Below are 9,524 nucleotides of genomic sequence, written 5' to 3' on the forward strand. Positions count from 1 at the left end.
GCGTACATCTTCACACAACTCTGGCTGGAACAACAACTGCATGAGTGCACAGGAAACCCACCCCCCAGCACCCTCTTGCATGAGACTCCCCAGGAAGGCTAGACAGTGTAACCAAAGCTGACCCCCCCCCCCGACAGACAGGTCCAAAATGATGCTTCACAGAGGAAGCCTGAATCTTTGTCTATGTGCAGATGGCAGCGCAAAGGTTCATGCGCTTGTACAGAAGTCTCTCCTTCCTGTGCAGATGCGAGAATCTTCACACACTCAGTCATTACAGTTTAATGGTGAGATGGCATAACACTCTGCATATGCTCAGAGGCCTTGTCTGTTTCCTCAGAGCTATTTCTGTGTGCAGAATAGATGCAGCAGCCCCATGGAAAGATGTTGGTGCTGCAGAGGGTTCCTTCTGCAGGTGCACCCACACCCAACCTCCTCCATTTGGGAGATGAAAAGGGGCCAATACAAAGAGACTCTGGTGCCCCACCAGCAGCTCAGCTTGTCCTGGGAACAGCAGAAGGGAGTTGCACAGAGAGGCTCCAAGGTCTGGGGTGGGGCTGGTTCCGATCAGGGGCTTGTAGTGGGTGGAACTACTGGGGAAGGAAGGGGGCATCAGGCAGAGAAGAGTGCTGACCTTGTCTCTTTTTTCTCAGTCGCTCCTTCAGCAAAGGTGTATCCCAAAAACCCAGTAGAGCTGGGGGACCCCAACGTGCTCATCTGCTTTGTGGACCAGTTCTCTCCCCCAGTGCTGAACATCACGTGGCTGAAGAATGGGGAGGCGGTTTCCCAGGGCGTGACAGAGACCGACTTCTACACCAGCAAGGACTACACCTTCCGCAAGTTCTCCTACCTGCCCTTCATCCCGGAGCCTGGAGACATCTACACCTGCAAGGTGGACCACTGGGGCCTGACCGAGAGCCTGAGCAAACTCTGGTGTAAGCAGGACGGGGTTTATTCTGCAACTTGAAAAGGCTGAAAGTCAGAGGCTGGGCTAAGAAAGTCCTAGCGTATGCATGTTTATTCAGAAGTATGTTCCCCTATTTTCAAAAGTACTTACACCCAGATAAATTTAGAAACGGATTTAAGCTTAAAGTAACAGGAGTTATATACTTTCTTTCAGCCAGCCTTGGAGAAAGAGTATAGCCTAGATATAAACCAGTGATCTCCAAACCGCGGCCCAAAACTACCCATCTGAGTGGCAAAGCCTTTCCATTCTGTGCCACAGCCCCCTTTTTTCACTGCCAGGCTTCACAGAAACTCGTGAAGGCTACTGAAAAAACTCCACAGTCAGGGAATTAGAGGACAGGTCCTCTCGTGGATTGAGAACTGGTTGGAGGCCAGGAAGCAGAGAGTGGGTGTCAATGGGCAATTTTCACAGTGGAGAGAGGTGAAAAGCGGTGTGCCCCAAGGATCTGTCCTGGGACCGGTGCTTTTCAACCTCTTCATAAATGACCTGGAGACAGGGTTGAGCAGTGAAGTGGCTAAGTTTGCAGACGACACCAAACTTTTCCGAGTGGTAAAGACCAGAAGTGATTGTGAGGAGCTCCAGAAGGATCTCTCCAGACTGGCAGAATGGGCAGCAAAATGGCAGATGCGCTTCAATGTCAGTAAGTGTAAAGTCATGCACATTGGGGCAAAAAATCAAAACTTTAGATATAGGCTGATGGGTTCTGAGCTGTCTGTGACAGATCAGGAGAGAGATCTTGGGGTGGTGGTGGACAGGTCGATGAAAGTGTCGACCCAATGTGCGGCGGCAGTGAAGAAGGCCAATTCTATGCTTGGGATCATTAGGAAGGGTATTGAGAACAAAACGGTTAGTATTATAATGCCGTTGTACAAATCGATGGTAAGGCCACACCTGGAGTATTGTGTCCAGTTCTGGTCGCCGCATCTCAAAAAAGACATAGTGGAAATGGAAAAGGTGCAAAAGAGAGCGACTAAGATGATTACGGGGCTGGGGCACCTTCCTTATGAGGAAAGGCTACGGCGTTTGGGCCTCTTCAGCCTAGAAAAGAGACGCTTGAGGGGGGACATGATTGAGACATACAAAATTATGCAGGGGATGGACAGAGTGGATAGGGAGATGCTCTTTACACTCTCACATAATACCAGAACCAGGGGACATCCACTAAAATTGAGTGTTGGGCGGGTTAGGACAGACAAAAGAAAATATTTCTTTACTCAGCGCGTGGTCGGTCTGTGGAACTCCTTGCCACAGGATGTGGTGCTGGCGTCTAGCCTAGACGCCTTTAAAAGGGGATTGGACGAGTTTCTGGAGGAAAAATCCATTATGGGGTACAAGCCATGATGTGTATGCGCAACCTCCTGATTTTAGGAATGGGTTAAGTCAGAATGCCAGATGTAGGGGAGAGCACCAGGATGAGGTCTCTTGTTATCTGGTGTGCTCCCTGGGGCATTTGGTAGGCCGCTGTGAGATACAGGAAGCTGGACTAGATGGGCCTATGGCCTGATCCAGTGGGGCTGTTCTTATGTTCTTATGTTCTTATGTGCCTGGCAGTGAAGATTGGCACCAAAAAGAAGGGGCTCCAGCACAGAAAGGCAAACCTTTGCCACCTCCACTCCCTGACAGGTGATTTTGGGACAGCAGATCAGGCCCACGGGTAAGGGTTTGGAGGCTACTGGCCTAGACATTAATATAGGCCTGCAGGCACATTTCTCAGTTTCTGTCTGTACTTCTCCTCCCCCTAGACTGCAAGGAGCCGACTCCCCTCCCCGAGGTGACAGAGAATGTGGTGTGCGCCCTGGGCCTGGCGCTGGGCATCTTGGGCATCATCGCTGGCACCGTGCTCTGCTTCAAGGCCAGGCAGGGGGATGAGGGCAGCCATCACCAGGGCACCAGGTGAGTCGCTCGGGAGGGGGGATGTGTTGGGGATGTATGTGGGATTTGTCACAAAACTGAGGAACAGGGCTGGTGTGGTCCTGATCCAAGGGTGCTTAGATCCCTATCAATCCTTTGGACCTTTCTGGGGCCACTTCACAAGAGCAGCTGACAGTTCTTCATCCCAGGGTGCTGTGCCCAATCCTGCCTGGCCCCCATTTGTCATAGCCTGAGAAGACCCACCCCCCAAGCTCCTGAGTCAGGCCCAGGACTCATCGAGCCCCAACATCCAGTTTCCCACACTGCCCCAAAGGGCGGGAAGCCATGGAGTGGGGCAGGAACAGTAGCATAGTTAGAGGGGTGCGACGTTATAAGTAAGTGCAGGCTCCCGACTGCAAGTAAAAGCAGCCTCTTCCTCAGAGCAGTTCAGGCAGCAACAGCTATGCAGAGTGTGAGGGACAGCTTGCAGCCTGGAGCGGAGGCACACCCAAGGCTTTTGGCGCTGAGGGCAGCAGCGCTGTGATGTCATGATGCCATGCAGCAGCATGACATCATTTTGGGGGTTCTCTGTACTCTCAGAAGCCCGACTGGCTGCTGAGAGGGCATATGAACACCAGTTGCTTCCCAACTGGGGAAGCAATTGGGGTGCATGTGCTGGTGCCCCCCTCTAGTTGGCACTTCGGGCGCTTGCCCTGTTTTGCACCAGGGGAGAGGCACTCTTGGTTGGAAGCCTGCAGTGCTTACCATTTTGCACTGTTCTAGCTATGCTACTGGGAAGGAAGGCAGCAGCCCCCCTCTCCCCAAAGTGCCTCTCAGATGCAGGCCAAAGACCCGTTTAGAGCAGTTATGTTTCAGTTCCTTGACAGGTCCAGGTCCGTGCGTTCTTTTTTTCACATTCAGTGACCCCACCCTGACTAGTGGCTGGGAGGCTGTGGGCCCACAGGGGGAGAGGAGGGAGCAGCAGGCTGGAGGGCCTGGGAGCAGAAATATGGGATCCTGTTTTCTCTCCCAAAGAGCAGATGAGTGGCAGGGCCTTTGTATGATGTAAAAATGGAAAAGGGTTCTTAGTTCTGCCAGGCAGTGACACAAGGTAGCTCACACAGCATCAGGACAGGCATTCCCCCCCCCCCCACAGCCCTCCTGGTGGGGGCTGGTCACTGTTGGGTTCCATTACAGTTCAGGGAGGGAGGGGGATGCTGGGGGTGGCATTTCAATAGATGGGTTGAGGAAGCCCAGACAGTTTCCAGAATAAATGATGTCAGAGCGGAGGGACTTTTCCAGGCAAGCATTTCTGTTCCTTCAGAGAATGAAGATTTTTGGCAAGTGCTGTGGGTATTTAGAAGTGATGTTTTGTGTGGTGGCATGGAAGACAGGGCGGGAGTTGCAGACATGCAGAAGTTGCCCATCTTGTGGTCTGAAAGGAGAAAGATGGTGCCTCCCCCCAACCACATTTCTCCTTCCTTCCTTTGCAGATAATCCTGGACGGCAGCAGGCAGACCCCTTTTCTACCCAAGGGCTACCTGGGCCTCTCACTTGTGTCTCTTGCTAAGGCTTTGCTGCTCCGATCACTTTGAAGGGTCTGATACTTGCTCACCAGATTGACTCATTTGGCTTCCCCCACAGTCCCCCAGCTGGCTGCAAAAAAAGCAAGGAGGCCTGATGCGACTGAGTCCACAATCTAAACACTCTTACATGGGAGTAAAATGAGACTTGCTTCTGAGTAAACATGTATAGGATTGTGCTGTGAGCTGTTCCAATGGCTTGTGCAGGCCTGGAAACCACACACACACACACACACACCAGCCACATGGCTTGCAAACTCTGCCCTTAAAATCAAGACGTCCTTTTTGCAAGTCACAGGATGAAGACCTTTGAGGGGCAGGGAAGCCATTAAAAGTCTCCCTCCTCTTGCTGGCATACACACTTTTCAAGTCTGACCTCACAGACGTAAGAGCTAGATTTTCTTTTAATAGAACTGTCAGCATGCTGAATTCTGCCTCTATCATGATTCATAGAATGATTTGCAGAAAGCTCTCAGGCCTGTTCCATGAATGAGGTGAATTTCGTGCACTTTCAGAGGTAGCAGAACATAACCAGCCTCTGCCTGTGTGCTGAAGAACTCAGAGTCCTGGGCAGATTTTGACTCCTGTTCTTAGTTCCTGCTTCCAGAGCTCCTATCAAGTGGCTGGAGGGGGGGCTTGCAGACAGACAGGCTCTCTCCCCATCCCTTGATGCCGGAGGGGCAGCTATTCCTCTAAACTCTCTCAGGGGGTGGCATGTTGGATCCTGGAGGATCTGGACGGGAGTAGGGGGTTGGTGCCTTGTACTGAGGCAGTTGCAAGGCAAAAGGAGACTTTGTCCCATCAGTTGAACTTGATGCTCACATGTAGGCGCCAGGCCTGGTAGTTCATACCCCTGAATCCTTCCTTCTCTGGCTTTGGAGAGAGTCTGCTTCAGTTCTGCACATGGCACTGCAGTGCTTTAGTCCTCAAGTATATAGTTCTGAGCAGCCCCATCAAGAAGGATTCCTCCTGCCCTGGCAGGTGGCAGTTGCAAAAAGAGCCCCCAGAGCCACTCTCCTCACCCAGAAGAGAGGGAGACCCCAGGTCAAGTCTCGGTGAACTGGGGCAGGATCTTGTTTCTTCCACAAAGGAATCCGGACAATACTAATTCTAAGTGTTGCATATCTTCCTGTCTCTCTGTCTCCAAAAGAGGTTAATAAAATTTACTTTTGGGAGATGCTTTTTCAGTAGTTCTGTATTTTTCCTGTCTTTCTTTGAGCTCTGGATGGGTTTCTTTGCAATGAGAAGACCAACAAGGGCCACACTGCCTTTGTACAACATGCAAGACTCTGGGTCTGAAAATTGTTGCATATAACACACAAGCAAGTTAGATATGGAGGCCAAAATATGGGGGGACATGAGGCTGTATCTGGGAGGGGATAGGGAGGTTATATAACGCAAGCCCACTGCACAAATCTGTGTCCAATGGGTAATTTCACAGCCCCAGATTAACAGGATTTGTTCCGTTTTAATTTTTATTTGCTGCATTTCGATCCCGCCTTTCTCCCTGTAAGTGGACCCAAAGCAACTGTTCAATATATTCTTTCTTTTTATGGGAGGCAAAAGGAGAAGACAAATCAGTCATCCATTGTCCTGCTGATTCTTGTAAATCACAGCCTTGGAGGCCAGCTTTTTTCAAACAGCCAGAAAGTGGAGGGGGAATTAGATAAGAGTATAAAACTAGGGCTTCCTTGTGAATGAGCCCTCTTCAGGAGCAGTGAATGGTCTCCTGGGACTAAGTACCAAGGTAAGACACAGCAAGTCTAGCAAAGGCTACGGCGTTTGGGACTCTTCAGCCTAGAAAAGAGACGCCTGAGGGGGGACATGATTGAGACATACAAGATCATGCAAGGGATGGACAGAGTGGATAGAGAGATGCTCTTTTCCCTCTTGCACAACACCAGAACCAGGGGACATCCGCTAAAATGGAGTGTTGGGAGAGTTAGGACAGACAAAAGAAATGTCTAACCCAGTGTGTGGTTAGTCTATGGAACTCCCCGCCACAGGAAGTTGTGATGGCATCTGGCCGAGATGCCTTTAAGAGAGGGGGAAGAGTCCGTCCCTGGTCGCAAGATATGTCTGAGCTACAAATCCCATTTCTAGAGCTGATTTCAAAAGGCGCTGGAGCCCCCCCTGGCTCTGCGAGAGCGGCAGCGCGCTGCGGGTGCCCGCGATGAGGACGGAGCGGTGCCAGGCGACTCCGCACTGCGGCCGGCCCTGGGCGGAGCGGCGGCGCTGCGAAAGCGGCACCGCGGGGCTGGGCGGGGCGGGGCGGGGCGAGGGGGCGGGCAGCGCAGGGCGCCGCCGGAGCCGCCCAGAAGCGCCCTGCCCGCCGCGGATGGAGCTGCTGCGGCGCGCGGCGCGGCGCCCGGGGGCGCGGGGCCGTCGGTGGGCGCTGGGGCTGGGGCTGGCGGCGCTGGGGCTGGCGGGCCTGCTGGGCAGCGGCGCGCACGAGGAGCTGCTGTCGCGCTGCCTGCTGCCGCTGCTGCTGCCGCCGCCCGAGCACGCGCCCGCCGCGCCGCCGCCGCCGCCGGGGGCCTTCGAGCTGGAGCCGGCGCCGTGCGCGGCGGCGGAGGCGGAGGCGCCGCTGCTGCTGGTGCTGGTGGCGAGCGCGCCGGGGCACGCGGCGCGGCGCGCGGCGGTGCGCGAGACGTGGGGCGGCGCGCAGGCGGGGGCGCGCACGGTGTTCGTGCTGGGGCTGCCGGCGGAGGGGCGCGCTGCAGGCGGCGCTGCGGGCGGAGGCGGCGCGGCACGGGGACCTGCTGCAGGGCCGCTTCCGAGACTCCTACGCCAACCTGACGCTGAAGACGCTGGCGCTGCTGGGCTGGGCGCGCAGCCGCTGCGCCGCCGCGCGCTTCCTGGCCAAGGCCGACGACGACGTCTTCCTCAACCTGCCGGGCCTGCTGGCCGCGCTGCCCGCCCCCGCGCCGCGCGCCTACCTGGGCCGCGTGCACTGGCGCGCGCGCCCCGACCGCGACCCGCGCAGCCGCCAGCACGTGCCCGCCGCGCTCTACGCGCCCGCCGCCTTCCCGCCCTACTGCAGCGGCACCGCCTACGTGCTCTCCGCCCCCGCCGCCGGGGCCGTGCTGGCCGTCGCGCGCCGCCTGCCGGGGCCGCCGCTGCCGCTGGAGGACGTCTTCGTGGGGCTCTGCGCGCGCCGCGCCGGCATCGCGCCGCGCCACCTGCCCGGCCTCGCCGGCGCCGCCCGCTGCCCGCCCGACCCCTGCTGCTTCCGCCGGGCGCTGCTCAGCGTGCACGGCGTCGCGCCCCGCACGAGACATGCGCCGCGTCTGGGCCGGCCCCGCGCCCGCCTGCGCGCCCCTCCCGGCCTGGCTGGGCCGCCTGCGCTGCAGGGCGCTCGCCTGGCTGGCCGGCCTCTGAGCGCCCGGGGAGGCGCAGCCCCGGACTCTGCTCTCGCCCGCGCGCGCCAGGGAGCCGCTCCCGCACCCTTCCCGGCAGAGGCTCCAGCAGCAGCCGCGGGACTCCTGCACGTTCCTCTCCGTGTATCGGGCTGGATGCCGCCTGGCCTGCGCCGGCACCGGAGAAACGCATACTGCATACAAAATCATGCAGGGGATGGTCAGAGTGGATGGAGGGATGCTCTTTACACTCTCACGTAACACCAGAACCAGGGGACAGCCACTGAACGTCAGGAACGATAAAAGAAAATATTTCTTTACTCAGCGTGTGGTCGGTCTGTGGAACTCCTTGCCACAGGATGTGGTGACGGCGTCTGGCCTGGACACCTTTAAAAGGGGATTGGACAAGTTTCTGGAGGAAAAATCCATTACAGGGTACAAGCCATGATGTGTACGCGGAACCTCCTGATTCTAGAAATGGGCTATGTCAGAAGGCCAGATGCAGGGGAGGGCACCAGGATGAGGTCTCTTGTTATCTGGTGTGCTCCCTGGGGCATTTGGTTGGCCGCTGCGAGACACAGGAAGCTGGACTAGATGGGCCTATGGCCTGATCCAGTGGGGCTGTTCTTATGTAAATGCGACAGGCTGCACTTTGGACAGGCTGCTGGGTAGCTGTAACGACACAATACTCCAGGTGTGTCCTCACCATCGACTTGTACAACAGCAATAAAATATCAGCCATTTTATTCTCCGTGCCTTTCCTCATGGTCCCAAGCATGGAACTGGCCTTCTTCACTGCTGCCCATCACCACCCCAAGACCTGTCTCCTGATCTGTCAGGCAGCTCTTTGCAAAACATTGGGGTCTGTGCCGCCAGTCACGGGCCAAGATGGCTTTCAGAGGGATTAGAGTGGTCGGTGGAGTAGGGGATCTGTCCCTGGTTGGGTTGTGTGGAACCTCCACACACAGCAGTGTGCTTTTGGTTTCCAGATGCCGGAGAAAGCAGCTGCTTGCAGGACATTGGTTGCTGTGAGAACACAGATGCTTTGTTCTCCAAGACGAACAAGCAACGTGGCCCATCATGGGATCAGTGCAGCTGGCCAGGCAGTGCCTGGTTGAACAGGCAAGACGGGTAATGCAGCCACCTTCAGAGTAGGCTTTGGAGTGTATGTATACATGTGCCTCTTGGCCCAGAATGGCAGCATTTCAGCAGCCAGCTGGGGGGGGGAGACGACTCCTCCTGAGTTGTGCCCAGTGTGTTGACATGGCTTGTTGACTGTGACAGACTTTTCCTCCATCAGTCTGTCCAGACGGGTTAACAGCAGGCCCTGAGAACCCCAGAAGCAGCCCCGATGCTGCTGGGCTGCGGCAGCCCAGCACCCCCTGGTGGCCTGCGATGGGAAGCCCACAAGCAGGGCCCAAGAGCAGCAGCCAGTTCAAGGCACTGAGAGTAGACTACCGCTAAACATGGAGCTTCCCATTCAGACATGCTGACCAGTCATTGCAGATTAATTCAAACGGAGATCTGACAACCCCCTTCAAGACTCTTCTCACTTTGCCCATCCCCACATTCCATCCATTGCGAGTGTGGACTAAGGCTCTGCCCTGCCTGTCCCAATTCTCCCACCCCTCAGCCATGGGTCTTCCCAGTCCAAAGAGGCAACAGTCAAGAAGACCTTCATAAGGCGCCACCCGCTATGGAACTCCCTCCATTCTTCAGTGTGCAACAAGGGGCTTGCAAGATGCTTCCCTCCCAGCTATGAACCAA

General features: G+C 55.9%; 2 protein-coding genes across 2 annotated transcripts in view; both read left to right on the plus strand.

The window, feature by feature from the left end:
- LOC136639348 (HLA class II histocompatibility antigen, DR alpha chain-like) overlaps positions 1–5,573 on the plus strand; it is a 72,009-nt gene extending 66,436 nt beyond the window's left edge. The window contains exons 2-4 of the mRNA XM_066613455.1: positions 651–932; positions 2,707–2,857; positions 4,309–5,573. Coding sequence (XP_066469552.1) covers positions 651–932; positions 2,707–2,857; positions 4,309–4,312 — 437 coding nt within the window. The 3' untranslated portion in view covers positions 4,313–5,573. The remainder of the gene's footprint in view (positions 1–650; positions 933–2,706; positions 2,858–4,308) is intronic.
- Positions 5,574–6,571: 998 nt separating this feature from the next.
- Positions 6,572–7,779, plus strand: B3GALT4 (beta-1,3-galactosyltransferase 4). Its single transcript, XM_066613220.1, is given in 3 exon segments — positions 6,572–7,102; positions 7,104–7,667; positions 7,669–7,779. Coding segments are annotated over 3 exon segments (1,206 nt in total).
- The last annotated feature ends 1,745 nt before the right edge of the window (positions 7,780–9,524 follow it).

The sequence above is a fragment of the Tiliqua scincoides genome, chromosome 2 (assembly GCF_035046505.1).
Source record: "Tiliqua scincoides isolate rTilSci1 chromosome 2, rTilSci1.hap2, whole genome shotgun sequence".
Taxonomy (NCBI): domain Eukaryota; kingdom Metazoa; phylum Chordata; class Lepidosauria; order Squamata; family Scincidae; genus Tiliqua; species Tiliqua scincoides.